The 19,828-nt window shown below is 39.7% G+C and overlaps 1 protein-coding gene across 1 annotated transcript; it reads left to right on the plus strand.

The window, feature by feature from the left end:
• The first annotated feature begins 4,160 nt into the window (after nucleotides 1-4,160).
• On the plus strand, nucleotides 4,161-6,673 carry DnaJ-H (DnaJ homolog). The gene is made up of 3 exons (XM_067768549.1): nucleotides 4,161-4,397; nucleotides 4,825-5,298; nucleotides 5,357-6,673. Exons 1-3 carry the CDS (start codon nucleotides 4,329-4,331, stop codon nucleotides 6,038-6,040), a joined length of 1,227 nt encoding a protein of 408 aa, XP_067624650.1. The 5' UTR covers nucleotides 4,161-4,328; the 3' UTR covers nucleotides 6,041-6,673.
• The last annotated feature ends 13,155 nt before the right edge of the window (nucleotides 6,674-19,828 follow it).

Genomic DNA, 19,828 nt, shown 5'->3' on the forward strand with positions numbered 1-19,828 from the left:
AATTCTATCTTACTTGAGCAGATTTGTATTCAAAGTTAATTTCCTTGCTATCAAAAAAGCTACAACTACCTATAGAGCCTACTTTAAATGGATGTAATTACAAACTATTGTGTTTAGAATAATATTTTTCCTAGAAAATAGGATATTGCTATTGCAATTTGCAAACTCACAAATCAGTATAGATACAGTATTTGACCATATACCACTATGAAGAATATATGGAGGAACTTAAGAGCTTTTATAATGTATTGCCTTTTCTTCAATTGTTTAATCACCAATTGGGGACGTGCAAATGTAGGCTAGTACTTTTTAATGCAAGCCTTTTATATGGCACATTGGCAACACTCATTTAGAACGATGACAATTTTCAGAACAGAGATGTTGAAATATTTGTAATTTGCTTTTTTATTATTAAATTTTCAGGAAAATTTCAATATGAATACATTTCCAGTTAACTTCTTCATAATTTATTGTCTTTTAAATATGAAAAAAAAACTGGTCATCACGGACAATAATTAAATTTGTGTGTTGATATTTTGAAGTGTCTTTAATTAAATGCAACCATGTGATTTTTGAGCGAGTTTTGTGCATGTACGACATTTTTCATAATTGATTGGTATTAGAAAAGTGTGTGCACACTCAACAAAGGCTGAATTCCTTTGAATGCTTATTCTGTGTTGAAAAATGTTTGTGTTTCATTCAATTACTTCTTTCTTTCTTCGAATGAGTTAAGGAGTGCGTTCTTTTTTTCCACTACTGAATGAAGAATGGATTGACTTTTAAGCCACATTCCTTAGCAAGGAATGAATGAATGAATGAAGAGAAAGCATTCTTAAATCAATGATTTAACATTTCAAATGATTGCACAGTTTTACAGCTCTGTTATGGATATGCGTATGGTTACGACTATGGCGTTAGGGTTAAGGAAGTTTAATTAACCCAAAACAAGTTCGACAGTTTCTGCCAATCTCTCTGATTAATAAGCGGAATTAATGGTACCACCAGCGAATGTTTTCTAAGAGGGAAATTTTTGAATTGTCTCGCTTTTATCCATGCGGTCTAGGCACCTTGGGCAACTGTGAGTGTTGGAAAGAGAATGAATTAATTAAATACAGTCGGAAAAATAAACACAAATACCCCACGAAAATGTATAGAAGACATTTTATGCACATCTGGCCAAAAAAAAAAAAAACAAGCGACTACCTCTTAGAAAACGTCGTGCAAATGACTGCGAGTAACGTCTCTGTTCCTCTTTGGTACCACCACAGCCAGTGGAATTTATTAAATAAAAAAAAAAAAAATTAAAAAAAATGTAAGGCGCTATAACCTCCGAAGAGATCTAAGGCCGAGCTTCTCTTCCAATTTGCGTCGTGCTCCTCTTGAGTTTCCCTACAAATTGGCCGGACGGGACCTACATGTTTTATGCCGACTCCGAACGGCATTTGCAAGGCAGATTAGTTTTCACTGAGACCTTTCCACGGCAGAAATACACTCGAAGTGCTTGCCAAACACTGCCGAGGGGCGACCTCGCTTAGAAAAATTTTCTTCTAATTGAAACAACTTATTTCTAAAATTTTGATGTTGCTTTCCTCGGGGTGTGGACCCAGGGCATACGGTGTGGTAGGCGGAGCACGCTGCCATCACACCACGGTGGCGTCGAATTTATTAAATAACTCGAACATGAAACGATTATCGCAAACTTTTTTTTTGATAAAATATGAACCCATAATAAATAACATATAATCACGATATGTAACCGGAGTTAATAATATACAACAGGGGCCGGATGGTAATACGCATCCAAAAATATCGGCAGGAATGTCAAACGACTTGACCTCGACAACAATAATCTGAAGGCGGAAAAAAAATTTGACTCGTTCAAAAGATATTAACCGGAACCGTCAGTGGGGTCTATATTATTTTTTCGCAGAACACTTTTATGCGTTGGCGGCCTTTGGCCGCGTCTATAAAAATTATCCTGGCCGGTCCACCAATGGTGTAGAACAAAAATTAAATTCGTGAAAATCGCTTTGTTCCTAAGGTGTTTTCCTGGTACAACATTAGAGCAACAACAAAGTTGTCAACTTCATCTGCAAATATCTCCGGACAGAGATACACTTTTTCACTTACTCCTTCGGATTTAGTTGTCAAGCTCAATACGTGCCGTTTGCCCCTCTCCCAATATTTTTGGAAAGCGAAAGCGTACGAGTTTTCTTGAGAGATGGATACTATTTGACAAACGATATTTTCCTTGACCATTTTTTTCTATGGAATTCTTCACTTATTGCGTTATCTACACGATTATCAACTGAAAATAATTTTTTAAGACTGGTTTTCTATTTATTCTTTAGTTGAAATAACGAAATAAGGGACGAATGTAAAACAAATAAATCAAGATAGCCGACCGGCAGATTTGAGTCCTGGGTCTCCCGATCCCGGATTCCGGGGTTTTTGATCAATTTTGCCATACCGACATCCCGGATTATATTTATTAAAATCCCGGGATTTTCTCGCTATTCCATATTGTAAATTTAAAGAATCTTAATTGATGAATGTTGTCCCTGTTTTTGTTTCTTGCAATTTAAAATTTTGAATCAAGGGAATTCTGTTTTACTGGTAAAGTATTTATTTATTTAAATATTTTCCTAGCGCAACAGTTTGGTAAATTATTTTACGGTGCTAGTCAGGAATTATAAATAGTTAAATTGAAAATGAATTAATATGACAATAGAATTAACAACAAGTAAATAAACAATACAGCAATAATATTAGTAAAAATAAAAATAATACTTATACAAATATGATTATTAGATTAAGCAAGTAGAAATCAGCATTAAGACAATAGGGGGAAAAGAAAGAGGGAAACACGATGACGAGATAATACAATTTCATTAGCAAGAATACAAAAATAATTTCGGCTTACAAATCATTATAAAAAGTGGTGAGCTCATTTTTGAAGTGCCGAGCATTTCCTATTTGTCTAAGTCTTGCGGGAAGAGCGTACCAAATGCTTATTTATTTACATATTTACATTTTTTTCCCTTCACTAGTCGGTAATTTTGAACAAATTTTAGAGATGGCTTCCTAGTTTTAGATGGATTTCCTAATTTTAGAATAATAAAGGCTGCCATCTTCAATCGGAAGCACGTAATAAAAGGGAAACGTGAAAATTTGACAGCTCATAAGGGATCGTAACCAAATTACGTGACCCGTTTAGGGGGGGAGGTAGGGGGATTTCTTTAGGTATTACGCCTGGTCACATGGAAGTGGGGAGAGATTGAGACTTTGTCACTTAGTCAATAATCTCTAGGAAATCTTGCAATTTTTTTGTGGAATTTATTTCGCGTCAAAAATTTCCATGAAAAATCATCAGAAAAGCGTGCACGGTAATGTAGTGGACGACGTGCCTCGCGTGCTTCGCGTAACGCGGCGGGTGCCGAAGTAATAAATACAAATATAAATCAAATACATTTTTTTTTTAAGTTAGCAAAAAATAATTTAAAATCATACTAATGAGCTACTACGTGAAAACTTAAGGGGGAGAGAGGAGGTCTTAAAATATACTACCGGTGGTCACCGAGGGGGAGAGGGGGATTAAAAGTTATAGAAAATGGGTCACGTAGTTTGGGTACGTTCCCTAATCTAGGGTAAACGGCTCGATTAACTATTGTGGATTTATTGTAGACTAGTTTTACCCGGCGTACGTTGCAACGCCCGAGATTGAATGAATGTTGCATAATTTTTTCTGTTTTGTTTGTTGATAATTTAGTTTACTCTTCTGTAAATTGGATTGAATTATGTACGCATATTTGGCGAAATTTTCGTTTAAAACATGGTGTTTCTAAAGAGTTTAGAAATTAAATTGGATAATTCACAATTTCATCTTCATCTGTAACTGCCTCGATCGATTTATATTTCGCCACTTCATCAGGAATTTGGATTTGAATGCCATCATTGATTTTCTTAACATGATCATTTTTGGGAGCTAAGATTGCTCGCATAACAAAACAAAAAATTTAAATTTAAAATACTTAATACCAAAGAGGATAGATATACTTTTTATATAGATATACTTTTTTAATTGAATTTTTTTTTGTCGCGAATGTCAAGAATTTCCCCAAAAGGTTCCACACAATTTATTCCAGAGTTAACAACATTGCGCATAGCCATTCGCTGTACAACACTGTCATCACCTAAGAAGAAAGAGGACAAAGAGATTACTCAATGCAGAGAACAGAGAAACTCAATGCAAATTTTTCCCAATTGTTATTTTGTGTTCTAAAAGAAAATTGAAGATATTTTTGTGAAAAATTCGGAAAGTTTTTGCCATGGAGAGTGTGGAGCTATACGAAATTCTTGGAGTGAACAAAAATTCAACAGATGCTGAAATTAAAAAGGTATGGAATTGGCAAACTGTCGTAATTTGACGCGAAGTGCAACGAACTTGCAAATCTTGGTGGGCTGTTGGTATTTTGCCACAATGCATTTGCGGTATGCGTGCGTGTGTTTGTGCCAGACTGGTGTCAGCTGCTGGGATTAATACGAAGCTGGTTTTACTAAAGGAACATTTGGACACATGTTTCGCACATAAAATCGCTGTTGCGCATCCAATAAAGTGTTAGTTAAACCAAAAACTAAAAAAATCTCAACATTTTGGGAGCTGTCTTTGATTTGGAATTCCTCGTCGATTCTGCTGCAACAAATCAGCTGATCATAGAAGGCTGATTTTGTTTACATTTTGTTAAACTTTTATCTCATGTTCATTTTTTGATTTTATTTAAATATTTCAAGTAACTAAAATATTTCAAATATAATTGTTTACAGAATTATAGAAAACTAGCTAAAGAATTTCATCCTGACAAAAATCCTGAGGCTGGTGATAAATTCAAGGAAATTTCTTTCGCTTACGAAATACTCTCTGATCCAGAAAAACGTAAAATTTATGATCGTTACGGTTTGAAGGGATTGCAAGAGGGAAGTGATGGTTTCGGTGATGCATCTGAATTCTTTTCGCATTGGTTTCCTTTTAGTGGTGGTGCTGGTGGCAGTGGCGGCGGCGAAGCCAATAGTCGTGCACGTCAAACAGCCCAAGTAGTAGTTAAGTTAGAAGTTACGCTTGAAGAATTATACAATGGCAATGTTTCAAAACCAGTTGAATACAAACGAACTTCTTATTGTGCTGCTTGTGAAGGGGAAGGTGGACCAAAAATGACATTGGAACAATGCAAAGCATGTAATGGTACAGGACGTACAGCAAATTACTCGTTTATGGGCGCTTTTGTGAATGCATTTGAATCGGTAAGTGCATTGCGACTGTAAAAAAGTGTTTATGTTTTAATTTGTTTCCACCATCTAGACCTGTCCATCTTGTTATGGACGCGGCAATACTATACCAGAAGGCTTACGCTGTACAACCTGCGCCGGAAGCGGTTTAGTCGAAGAGGAAGTTACACAAGAAGTACCAATAGAGAAGGGTGCGCCAAATATGTTAAAAGTATTATTTCAAGCTGCTGGCAATCAGCCACAAGTGGGTGAACGTGGCGACCTTATTGTAGTTTTAGTTCAAGCTGAACATCCGGTTTTCATACGTAGGCTTAATGATTTATACCTCCGCGATATACACATAAATCTGACACAAGCGTTATGTGGATTTGTACATTGCTTCCAACATTTAGATGAACGTACGCTATGTATTACGAATAAGCCGGGTGATGTTATAAAACACGGTGAACTGAGAGTTATCACTGGTGAGGGTATGCCTTTGCGTAATAATCCTTTTGAGCGGGGTGACCTTTTTGTTGAATTCAATGTTGATTTTCCTGATGATAATTTTGCGTCTATAGATCAAATGCATTTGTTAGAGACACTCTTGCCACCGCGTGAACCATTTGTCATGCCCGAAGATGCTGAAGAAGTAGTTTTGATGGATGTGCCACCTTATGGTGAGGGCAGTGGTCACGCTGGTGGCGCACATAGTGCATATGATGATGATGATGATGGTCATCCACATGTAGATAGCGTACAGTGTCATACAGCATAAGAAATTTCCAATATACTTGTGGTATGTAAGCTAAAGCAGAATTGTAATTGTATGTAAATGTACTATGTAGATTGTGTGGTGATTGTTTATGAAATTTCTTTGTTGCTCTAATAACATTTTTGCAGCAATGCAATTGCGTATGCATTGCAAGTTCTAATCAACGTTACGGCACCTTGCATATATTTTAATTAGCACAAGAATGTAACGTGTTGTGCGTACGCATAGTGTACTACATGTAACTAGCTCTTTTTTCATTCAGACATGGCATTTTTTTTAACGTGCATCTTTCAGTCATTACATACATACCTATGTATGTATTTCCGATGCAGTCGCTTTAAAACCTCTTGTTTCACTTAATCAAACTCATTTAGCTGGTACTGAAATATTTATGTTACATACTTACGCAAATACGAATACATAATATTGTATAATGATCAGTATGTTTCAACTAATTAGCTGAAAAAAAAGGATTTTTTTCTGAAATCACTGCAATGGTGATAAAATGTAAAACAAATTTTAATTTGTTAAGAAAAAAAAAAAACTAACATAAACACACTCTTTTAGTTGAGCATAAGATATTTAAATTATAAGTATTGAAATAATATATAATAAAAATGTCAACATTTCCGCCTGAATGGCGTAATGTAATATGCAACAATTTATTTTGATTTATTTGATATTGTACATATAGAAAACCTCCTTTTTACCCGCTTTCAAAAGTGTTCGGCTAGTCCCATTAATATTTTCTGCAAACGTTTGGAGGCTGTATAAATATATAGGCCGCGTCCCACTAATGTTTAGGCAAATTTAGTAGTAGCATTTATTGTCAAGAAGTCTTTTACTATTTCGAAATTATGGCTGCAAACAGTGGCGTGGTTGTCAAGGCGTGAATGCGCTGACTCTTTGCTAGAAGACAGCAGGTATTTCCTTTTGTCCTCATTCACCATCAAACCATATTTTCCGCATCTTTATCCAGAAGGCGGCGAAGAGATGTGTGTCAATTCTTTTTTCGCGAACTTGACAGGACTTTTATGCTATATTAAGAAGGCTTATACCGCGATATGTGGTGCAATTTGCAGGGTCAACTTTCCTGTGAACTGGCCAAAGAACACTTGGTTCCAATCGTCAGGCATGCAATCGGCCATGCAAAGAAGCTGATGCATGCTTCTTACCAACTCTTCGCCACCGTATTTGAACAACTCCGCAGTCAATCCATTAGCGCCCACGGCCTTGTCATAATCGGCCGAGGGGACTGTTTTTGTTGTATTAACGCTAAAGACACTCCCCGAATGCTTTGGGGAGTGTTATCGATGTTGATGGTCCTTTGCCGGATATAGATCCGGTACATTCCGGTAACAAAGCACCATTAAGGTACTATCACGACCATCTCGGGAACGATTTATATGACCACATTAAACCTTCAAGGCCATCCTTCCCTCCTCACCCTCTAGTTCCATGAGGAGCTTGGGGTCGCCAGAGCCTCGTCTGTTAATGAAACAGGATTCGCCGCGTGTAGTTGAGGTTGACAATTGGGTTGGAGAAGCTATAAATTGCGCTGGCCACCCCTTGAGAGGGTTGCGCTACACAACCCCTTGAATCCCACATTAATTCCATCATCACCGATTGCGGGATTGGCTTCATCAGCCCTGTGCGAGAGAAGTGTTCCCTCTATAATCTAAATGCTCTCTGGATGTCGGCTACAAGGTCGCAGTTTTCGATCTTGCACCGTCTCTATTTGTCTCTCCATAATGCAGATTATTATGGTGCTTTGCCGATGCGGCGCGATAAAGACGCTTCCCGAAGGTTTTGGTGAGTGTTATCGAGTGCTATCGATGTTGTTTCGGTCCAAAAACCAATGAGGGATAAACCCACCATCTGGTTAACGATTTACAGGACAACATTGAACCTTCTAGACCATTCCGTCCCACACCCCTAGTTCCCTAAAGGGACTAGAGCCTAAGCTGCTAAATAAACAGTGTTCGCCATGGTAAAGCGAGGATGCCAATTGTGTCGAAGAAGCTATAAATTGCGCTGACATTCCTTTGAAAGGGTTGCGCTACAAAACCCCTCGAATCAATTGGCTACTATAGTCGCCTCTTAAGACAGGCAAACCTGCCACTGGTATATTCTAAACTCCCTAAGCCGCTAACCTGAAGCTGCGTGATATTCCTCTTTATACCAGCTCTTGCCTTCGGACCACGTGGAACCCTGTGGAGTCTGCAACAAAAAGTACGGAGTCAATGAGAAATATGCTAGGACTGATCGGCAGGTGCGAGATGTGAGTTGAGAATCCATCTGGCGCCCATTATTTTATAAGCCTCAAGACGTGATAGTTGTTGTTGTTGTTGTTGTAGCAATGCTCGCCCCACCTAATAGTCGCGACCGATCACAGATTGTCATCAATATCCTCTAACGGGAGTCCAAGGAAACTTGCCGTTTCAACAGGGGTGGACCATAAAGAAAGGGGTGTTAGAGGCGTTGGTTCCACATTACAATTAAAGAGATGGTTGGTGTCATGTGGGGACACATTGCAAGCGGGGCATACATTTTGTATGTCGGGGTTGATTCTGGATAGGTAAGAGTTTAACCTGTTACAGTATCCAGAACGAAGTTGAGCAAGAGTGACACGCGTTTCCCTGGGGAGTATGCGTTCCTCTTCCGCGAGTTCTGGATATTTTCCGACGCCTGTCTATGGAGTTCACCAAGGACCTGCTTGTGTTTTTTCGCTTCATACGGCTGGGTTCTCAGGTGCCGTATTTCCTCAAAATGCTTACGGAGATGACTCCTTAGGCTCCTAGGCGGTGCTGGTTCGTCAGTCAGATGTCGGTTGGGATGCCCAGTTTTCTGGGTATTCAACAGAAACTGTTTGGTTAGCATCTCATTTCTCTCCCTGATGGGGAGTATTCTCGCCTCATTATGCAGATGGTGTTCTGGGGACATAAGAGGACAGCCCGTGGCGATTCTGAGAGCAGTATTTTGGCAGGCCTGTATTTTCTTCCAGTGGGTAGTTTTTAGGCTTGGCGACCATATGGGTGACGCGTAGCACGTAATCGGCTGGCTAATTGCTTTGTATGTGGTCATGAGCGTTTCTTTATCTTTTCCCCAGGTACTGCCAGCAAGGGATTTGAGGATTTTATTACGGCTCTGAATTCTCGGAACAATTGCGGTTGCGTGCGCACCAAAATGTAGATCCTGATCAAACGTCACACCCAAGGTTTTGGGGTGTAGGACAGTCGGTAGCGTAGTGCCATCGACGTGGATGTTCAATATGGTCGACATTTGGGGTGTCCATGTTGTAAATAAGGTTGCGGAAGATTTAATCGGTGACAATGCCAGGTTTCGCGAGGCGAAAAAACTGGAGAGATCAGGGAGATAGCCGTTTATTTTATTGCATAGGTCATCGATCTCTGGGCCTGGGCCTGTGGCCATTATTGTGCAGTCATCGGCGTAGGAAACGATTGCGACTCCTTCCGGTGGTGAAGGTAGCTTAGATATGTAGAAATTAAACAAAAGTGGGGATAGGACACCACCCTGTGGCACCCCTTGTTTAATTCTCCTTGGTTTTGATGTTTCGTTTCTGAATTGCACCGATGCCTGCCGACCACCCAGATAATTTCGGTCCACCTTTTAAGACATGGGGGAAGGGTAGACCCTTCCAGGTCTTGCAGTAATGAGCCATGGTTGACCGTATCAAAGGCTTTTGATAGGTCTAGCGCTACGAGTACTGTTCTATGGTGGGGGTATTGATTCAAACCGCAATTTATCTGGGTGCTAATGACATTTAGCGCGGAGGTAGTGCTATAGAGTTTTCTGAAGCCATGCTGATGAGGGGATAGCTGCAAATGTGCTTGGAAATAAGGGAGCAAAATGGCTTCAAGCGTCTTTGCCACTGGCGATAGGAGAGATATCGGACGATATGACTCACCTACGTTAGCTGGTTTCCCAGGCTTTAGTAGCGGGACCACCTTGGCCATTTTCCATTTCTCGGGTATGGCAAAGGTGGAGAGGGACAGGTTGAAGACATGCGCTAAATATTTGAAACCCTCTTTCCCTAGGTTTTTAAGCATCGGCATGGCTATGCCGTCTGGGCTCACTGCTTTGGATGGTTTAGCGCGACCAATGGCGTCCTCAACCTCTCTAGCGGTGATGGTGATTGGTGAAGCGCTGAATTTGTGTTTATGTGCGTGTCTATTGGCTCTCCGTCTATCTTTGTCGACCGTAGGATGCATTATATATTGTCGGCAGAAAGCGCTCGCGCATTTTTCCGCATCCGACAGCACCTTATCGCCAAAGGCGATGGAAACTTTGTCTTTGTGCTTAGTCGGATTCGATAGGGACTTTACGGTGGACCAAAGTTTACCTACACCGTTAGAGAGGTTACAACCTCTTAGGTGCTCTTCCCATTTCGCCCGCTTGTGTTCGTCCACAAGCAATCTGATGCGTTGGTTTATATCCCTTATTTGGGGGTCTCCTGGATCAAGCTGTCTTATAAGGTCGCGTTCCCTCGCTAAGCTCGCGGCCTCCGCCGGGAAGTGGGGCCGGATTTCGGGAATTCTCCCGGCGGGAATGAAATGTGCCGAGGCCCAATGCCGAGGATTCAATGACCTTACGGAAGGCACGCTCGCCTTGGCGGGCATCAGTCGGGATAGGAAGGGCAGCAAAGCTGCTGTCTGTTGCAGATTTATATTCTTCCCACTTTCCTTTTTTGAAGTTTATGAAAGTGCGTTTTTCGGTGACGATGAAGTCGGCGGTACGCTCGAACGAAATAAGTATGGGCAGGTGGTCGGATGCCAATGTTACCATCGGCTGCCAGTTGACGCAGTTTACGAGTTCTGCGCTCACGATTGAGATATCTGGCGAGCTATGACAGCTTCCTACCATACGTGTGGGGGCGTCTCCGTTTATTGTGCAGAACGTCGTTTCTTCTATTTGATCCGCCAACATCTCACCACTACTGTCCGCCCGCAAGTTTGAATGCCATAGGTCGTGATGGGCATTGAAATCGCCTAAGATAATGCGATTGTTGCCAGTGAGTAAGGCCTCGATTTTAGGGCGGTATCCACTGGGGCAACAGGTGACAGGAGGGATGTCGATGTTGATGATTTCTAGATTTGCATCGCCTGACCGGACAGATAGGCCTTGACGTTCTAAGACATTGTCCCTGCGGTCGACGCCAGGATCAAATATATGATATTGCACAGAGTGGTGTATAATAAACGCGAGGCCGCCTCCATTTCCGCTCTCGCGGTCCTTCCTGTGGACATTATACCCAGAGCAGGTCTGCAATGCAGATCTTGCCGTGAGTTTAGTCTCTTGAATCGCAGCAATGCGGATGTTGTGCCGCTTCATGAAATCGACTATCTCCGTAATCTTCCCAGTTAGTCCATTACAGTTTAACTGCAGAATTCTGAAGTGCATGAGGGGTGACGCCGCCACTCTAGGGGTAAGTGAGGGGTGACTACGCCTAGGTTGTGGAAGGCCAGGACGCAATTGCTGTTGTGGCCTTGGGACTGGGCGCCCTTGGGCAAGCATTGGGGTACCCGGATGATTTGGGTTAGCGACCTGGCAACATGGCGCGATGAAACCCGTCGAGGGGTTGCCGTCGCGGAGACCAGAACATCTAGGAAAGTGGCACCACCCAAGGCAGGAGCTGCATTGAGCGGATGTCGCAAACCTATATATTCTGTGCTGGCAGACGGTGCAAACGGAGGTAGGGACTAAGAGTCTTTTTCCCTGACCTGCACGATTGCTGCCAGAAAAGAGGGGGGAGAAGAAGACGGGGGCAGGTTAATGATAGTCTTAATGCCTTGTCCTATCCATCCCTGTTCTCTTCAATATTTCTAGTAAGGTGATGTCAGCATTTGCTCATGGAATGTCTGTCATGATACTTTTCAAAAATTAGTTACCTTTAATGAAGTGTTGTAGATTCTTTAAGATCTTGCAATTTCTTTAAGTGAATTTTGTTCGTCTTCTTGTAAATAGCTAAAGCATAACTTTGCTTGTTTAACAAAAGTTGTTTGGAGTTACCAGTGTCACCTCCCAATCAGACTGGGCGAGATTAAGCGAAGGCGAGAGGTGCACATCATCGACTAAGCGGGAAAGCCGTCGGTTTAAGGGCGGGCCTGTAAAGTGTCGAAGATTATGTGTAGGTCTTACAACCTTAGACTAACAAAGTTGCTTCTATCATTGAAAAGAGAGGACTGTAGACTCATGACGGGTATTCTGACTGAACACTGCCTTCTGGCGTCGCATGCCTTTAAATTAGGCTTGGTTAGTGATAGTAGATGTAGGAAGTGCGTGTTGGAGGAGGAAACGATCGAGCACGTTCTGTGCTCGTGCCCTGCGCTTGTCAGGCTAAGCCTACAGCTATTAGCAGTGATACAGCTGTCAGATCTAGAAGCGGCAAGTAGCTTAGGTCCTAGGAAGATTTTAGTATTTGCCAAGAGGACGGAGTTATTTTATAACATAGGTCCTGGTTTTTGATAGGGTTTTTTAGTTTGGTCGTTAAAACAGACTTCTGGTAACACTATGGACTCATTCAGTCTATGTGAGGTCCTCATGGACCAGTTCAACTTAACCTAGCGGTGCCACCTAGTTGTTGTTGTTGTTGTTGTTGTAGCGATAAGGTTGCTCCCCGAAGGCTTTGGGGAGTGTTATCGATGTGATGGTCCTTTGCCGGATACAGATCCGGTACGCTCCGGTACCACAGCACCATTAAGGTGCTGGCCCACCATCTCGGGAACGATTTATGTGGCCACATTAAACCTTCAGGCCATCCCCTCCCTCCCCAACCCCAAGTTCCATAAGGAGCTTAGGGTCGCCAGAGCCTCGTCTGTTAGTGAAACAGGATTCGCCGCGGATAGGTGAGGTTGACAATTGGGTTTGGAGAAGCTATATGTTGCGCTGGCAACCCGCAGGGTTGCGCTACACAGCCCCATGAATCTGGTATTTTAGTCGCCTCTTACGACAGGCATACCTACCGCGGGTATATTCTGAACCCCCCTAACCCGCTGGGGGAGTGCCACCTAGTATATCAGGGTAGTATCTTTTGAAGAGCTTACCAAGTTCTTAGCCTCCCTCCTAGGTCGAGCCGTACATGTGAGTTCTGTTGAGCTGTCCCATAATCGTGTAGACGATTAAGTGCCATCTATGGAGCATATTTTGAATCAACTTTTGACAATAGCCTTTAAGTTACTTATTGATTGTTAAGTTACTTGTTACTTGTTGATTGATTGTACTTAGATACTCATAATGCATTTGCCATTGTTCTGACATCATTCAAGAGCTTTCCTGATTTGGATCCAAAACTCGCGGAAGAGGAACGCATACTCCCCAGGGAAACGCGTGTCACTCTTACTCAACTTCGTTCTGGATACTGGAACAGGTTAAACTCTTACCTATCCAGAATCAACCCCGACATACAAAATGTATGCCCCGCTTGCAATGTGTGCCCACATGACACCAACCATCTCTTTAATTGTAATGTGGAACCAACGCCTCTAACACCCCTTTCCTTATGGTCCACCCCTGTTGAAATGGCTAGTTTCCTTGGACTCCCGTTAGAGGATATTGATGACAATTTGTGATCGGTCGTGGCTGTTAAGTGGGGCGAAGCATTGCTACAACAACAACAACAACAACATAACTATGACAATTTAAATTTAATTCGAATATGGATATACATACATACATCTTTGCATGTTCAGTTAAGTGCAAATAGATAAGAGTTAGTCGTTTTGGCTACCGTTTTCTTTAGCGCTTTTGAATATTGTTATTTTTACAACACACCACTGTTGATATATTTTAAGCTCGACGGTAATTTGTGTTAACATTTTATCAGAGGCTATTAATGAGTGTATGAGATTAGTACTTAACACTCATACATCCATAGATATAATCATACATACATACATATGTATAACGTGACAAGCACCAGTCGTAGTAAAAGAATTATTCACGGGGGGAGAGGGGGCGATGGGGGAGGCCGGAGCTCACAAAATTTAAAATTCAAATTTTGGGAAGTGATGATAAGTACTTATTGTATGGAATAATGTTATTGGGAGGAAATAGTATTGTATTTATTCAGTGATCCATTTATTGAAAATGTTGTTGTAATTGTATCATTCAATAAAACAATTGATTTGATATTTAAAGATTTAATTTAATTTCCACTTGGGGGATTGTTTTGTTCAAAACGGAGTCCATGTCTTACAATTGGTGTACTAAAGTTATCGAACTATCGAACTGCACACTAATAATACATTGGTAATATTATACAGATGCGTTCATTTTAAAGATGTAACTTTTAATTTTTAATCATCATGAAAACCATACAGCTTGGGAGGAATAACTAGACGACCACTTCGTGTTTGATAGTATAGCTGTGAACTGCTTGTGCCTGCATCCATGGCCTCATCTCTTTCAACAGTACTACTATTATTTTCAGGTATTGTAACTGACTCATCGTTACTTATTAAGGCGGTACAATGATATTTTTCATACAGATGCGTTTAACACAAGCTTATGCATTCCAATAACATCGCCACAATTAACCAAGATTTTGCGTTTGTAAATATGAAGGAACTTCAGACGTGGCAATTGAAGTTTTTTACGCCTTGCCCATTCACATATAAAATTTCGCGAAGCACTGGTATAAACATTATCCGCTTACAACAAAGATACTTGCTAAAATATTTTGTGTCGTATTCATTTGTTATATTACAGTTTTTACCTGCGAAAAATGTTAGAAATTTTACCAACCAGTGGGAAAAATAATTTCACTTGCAAAGTTTGTCAACACCCTTAACCAAAACAAATGTCACATTCTTCTTCTTATGCTTTGCTTGTAACAAAATTTGGGAGATGGCTACTTTTCAATATCAGATGGCGCCAGTGTCGCTCATTCTACCGTTCTCAATAAAAATGCGTGCAATCTACTCATAATCAAAGAGGATATCTATCCTCTTTGGTTAAACTCATCTATATGAAAAAGTGCTTATGTGTCGGGGCTTTTCATTTAACGAGCAGGACGGCGCTACTGATTCTCTCTCATCATTCCGCTCAAGCAGCGGTGTACATATTGGCAAATTTTCATTACACTCACTCATGCCTTCTTCAAATAACATTTCAGGATCACTTACACTATTCTTACTTTTTGCTATAAATCTTCGATTACGTCTAAAATAATTATTATTATTATCTTTTATTACATACGATCTTCCATTAATGTTTTGCACTATCTTGCTATAGTACCATTTTTTCTCAGTTTCTTAAATATAATTCTATCGCCTAGCTGTAATTCCGGAAATGTCTTTGCATTGCGATCAAAATAATCTTTCTGCTTTTTCCTTTTTTTTAATCCTTTCCCCTATCTCTGATTCATCTATTGAGTTTCGGAACAAAAGTAGTTCTGCTGTTGGAAGTTTTGTTTTTATCAATCTTCCGAAGAATAACTGTGTTGTAGCTAACTGCAAATCTACCACTGGGGTGTTATTATATTCTAGAATATGATATTGAAAGTTGTCATTTTCATTGGCTTCAAAACACCGTTTCAACAAACCCTTAGCAATTGCTACCCCTTTCTCCGCTAATCCATTGCTTTGTGGGTATCTAGGACTTGAAAATTTTACCAAAATATTAGGATCATTAAAGAAGTTTTCCATTTCTAACGAATTAAATGGGTAGTTGTCGCAGCGGATTGTTGTGGGATATCCTACTTTCGTGGAAATTTTTTTCAACGTGTCGATTACACAGCCAGCGGGTTTATGTGCAAGATTTTCGGGCAACACAAGGTTAGAATTTGCGTCGATCAGGGAGATATAATATCTGCCCGCATATTCAAAAATATCAATTCCTATTATTTGAAAAGGATATTCAGGGACGTCGTCTTGTCTCAATGGCTCTTTTGCATTATTACGTGTGAAAGTTTCACACACAACACATCCCAGGATTAGTTCTTCAGTCATGTTTGGCCAAAAATACAATGATCTGACTTTTGCTAACGTTTTTTCTATTCCGAGGTGTGGCCTGTGCAACCACCTGCATACAACTGGTTGTAACGAGGTTGGAATTATTAGTCTATGATTTTTAAGCAACATTCTATTTTCGTAGTGGACTTCAGACTTGTATTTGTGAAACTTTTTGCTTAGCTCATTCAATTGGTGATAACTGGGCCATCCCTGTTCCACGTATTGACATATTTTCTTGTAATCCTCATCCTGCTCTATATGCTTGCAATATAAATCATAATTAGATTTCGATATGCAAACTTTCTTTGACAGCGTATGAATAACTCCATAAACCATCTGAAATTCATCTTCACGAGCATCAGTCCACTGAAACTTAGCGGTGTTATGCGTTAGTTCACGTAACTTTGCCGATTGTTTTGATAAGTGCGGAATATATGCCGCAAGAAACTTAAGCATACCCAAAAATCGCATAACATCGCTTTTATTTTCTGGCTTTTTCAGCTTGATTATAGCTTCGCGATATTTGTCAATTTTGACACTACACGACCCATGAATTTCATTGACGATATTGAATTTTATCTGGATTGAATTTTATACCTTTGTCAATTGCTCGCTTCAAGACTGTTGACATATCATCAAAGTGTATTATGACACCGGGAATATCGCCGAAATGTTTGACCATTTCTTTCTGAAACATTTGTGGCGCACAATTTAAGCCAAAGGGTACGCGATTGAACTTATAGCGACCAAACGGTGTTATAAACGTGGTTAAATTTGAGCTTGGTTCATCCAACTCCATTTGCCAAAACCCACTACTGACTAGTTACATCATCGAAAGTCGGGATCAGAAAATGCTCTCGTTTTATACACTTATTTAGATAATAGCTTTGGATCCAGGCACACACGAATGTCATTTTTCTTTTCCACTAACTGTACATTATGTACCCAGTTCGTAGGGTGATTGACTGGAGTGATAACTTTATTCCCCACCATCTCCTCAATTTTACATTTAAAACGCTCTAACAAACTTAATGGTATTCTTTTCTTATAATGCAGGCAAGGTATAGACCCCTCCTTTAGTGTTATTGAAACAGTTCCTGGAAATTTACCTAATCCACTGAAAATAGTACTATATTGCTTAATAAAATCACTCTTACTTTTTGGAAACGGTGTCGTTTTAGACTGTATAGTATTGATATCCATCCGTTGTATGATCTTCAAGTTCACACTAGTCTCCAACCCTAAAATTGGTACGTTCGCATTATCTACAACAACAAACTCTGCTACTTGTTCCGTATTCAAGTCAGGATCAGTGCATTTTAATATTACTGTGCCAAGAGTTTTATTTTATTCCCACTATAATCGTACAAGGGATAATCATTACACTTGTTAATGAATTTAGTTTTAAATTTTGAAAGATATTTGACAGGAATGCAATTGACATCGGATCTGGAGTCTATTTTGAATGAAATTGGAGTGTTTTGTATATAATATTTCTTGGTCCACTTGCATGTTCCATTATTACTGGTATTTATTCTATAAATATGAACATTACCTACTAACCTGGTTGATATATTTGTTTTATTACAAGCTTTACCTTCATCGTTCCAATTATAGTGATCTCCTACTGAGTGTATCTGTCCATGCTGCTTGCTTAATCCGGTACTTGCTCTCTGTCCGTTGTTTGTTGTTTTCTTATCCGTTAATTTCCGGTTTTTCTTTCCGCGACACATCTTCACAAAATGACCCTTTTTTCCACAACCTCGGCAGGTTACTTCCTTTGCTTTGCACGTATTTAAATGACCTGTTGTAAATTGTTGCCCGCAATTTTAGCAAAAACGTGTAATTGCATGCACAGATTCTTCGATTGCGTTGATTGTTTTTGGAATTACCCTGTTCCAATAGCATTTTGTGAGAATTTGCAGCTTCGTATACCTTACACTTCTCAATTATCTTTTCTAGTGGATCATCTCTCCCATCAAGCAATTTAAGCTGTAGTGTTTTGTCATATACACCCAAAATGATTCGGTCTCGTAACATACGATCGCCGTACGACTGACCACAGCTACAGTTGTATTCGCAATAACGTATTTGAGTGCGCAGTTCCGTTTCAAACTCAGAGAAAGGCTGTTTTCCTTTTTGCGTTGGCGTATTAAATTTGAATGATTCCATTGCCACGTTCTTTTTTGGAATGCAGTAATTGTCAAAAGCATCCAGCACATTTGCTGTCCAGCGCCATAAACAGAAAAATTTCCTATCATGCCTATTCAAAATCAACTGACAAAATAGCGCAGAGACGACTCAAAACGCTTGAAATTCAAATTAAAACAACATCCGGCCGAACCGGATGTCACGGACAGACCGTTAAAACATTCAAATTCAAAATTCAAAAAAAAAACTAAACAAAAAAAGGAAACAAAATTAACCGAACCGGACATGACCGGTTGCTAATCGCTGAAAATAAAAAAAAAAAAAAAAAAATAAAAAAAAGCTGAAAATCAAGAAAGGGAAAAAGGAAATAGGCCGAATATACATAGGGGGCGCCGCGGGTGGTGTTGCGACGCCCGGTGCTTTATCCCACCCTCAAAAACCATGGCCACCGACGCACCTAAATTTTCGGTGGCCCCTTACCTGAATACCCTATGTGCCTTCTAAATAAATGTAGACATCAGCATTCCCATTATTACACACTTTTTATTTACAGCTCATTCCAAAAAAAAATCCAAGTGATACAATTATTGTTGGTTTTGTTTAATTAATATAACCCTACAGCTCATGGAAGCAATTCTTATACTATGTTCAAACAGAAAAATAAATTGAGATAATTTCGATTTAAATTGATTGGTGTTCATACAACTGTATTTAGCTTACACAATAGTAATTTGATAGCTGGTTGGCTCATCTCTACAGAAACAACATACCTTTGTTCAGACTGTCAAAATGTGCCTGTTGGTATTAGGCGAATGAAATGGAATGAAAACATAAAATTTTGAAACTTTTGTGTGTTGTAAGAAAATGTGTTCAATGTTTTGGTTTCATTTTGAGTTTGCCATCTTTTGACAATCCTTACTCCAGTGAAGTGAAAATAATCAAATCAGCTGATGAGATGAGCCTAGCATATAGTTGAGCCATGCATAACTGACGTTTAAATCTACTCAATAAACACACTTTACAAGGTTGCATTTACAGTTTGAAACAATTTATTATGAATTTTTTTATACTCAGTTGAGCAGAGCTCACAGAGTATATTAACTTTGATTGGATAACGGTTGGTTGTACAGGTATAAAGGATTAGAGATATATATAGACTTCCATATATCAAAATCATCAGTATCGAAAAAAAATTCGATTGAGCCATGTCCGTCCGTCCGTCCGTTAACACGATAACTTGAGTAAATTTTGAGGTGTCTTGATGAAATTTGGTATGTAGGTTCCTGGGCACTCATCTCAGATCTCTATTTAAAATGAACAATATCGGGCTATAACCACGCCCACTTTTTCGATATCGAAAATTTCGAAAAAGCGAAAAAGTGCGATAATTCATTAGCAAAGACGGATAAAGCGATGAAACTTGGTAGGTGAGTTGAACTTATGACGCAGAATAGAAAATTAGTAAAATTTTTGACAATGGGCGTGGCACCGCCCACTTTTAAAAGAATGTAATTTAGAAGTTTTGCAAGCTGTAATTTGGCAGTCGTTGAATATATCATGATGAAATTTGGAAGGAACGTTACTCTTATTACTATATGTATGTTTAATAAAAATTTGCAAAATCGGAGAACGACCACGCCCACTTTTAAAAAAATTTTTTTTAAGTCAA

Source organism: Eurosta solidaginis, chromosome 2, assembly GCF_040869045.1.
Source record: "Eurosta solidaginis isolate ZX-2024a chromosome 2, ASM4086904v1, whole genome shotgun sequence".
Classification (NCBI taxonomy): domain Eukaryota; kingdom Metazoa; phylum Arthropoda; class Insecta; order Diptera; family Tephritidae; genus Eurosta; species Eurosta solidaginis.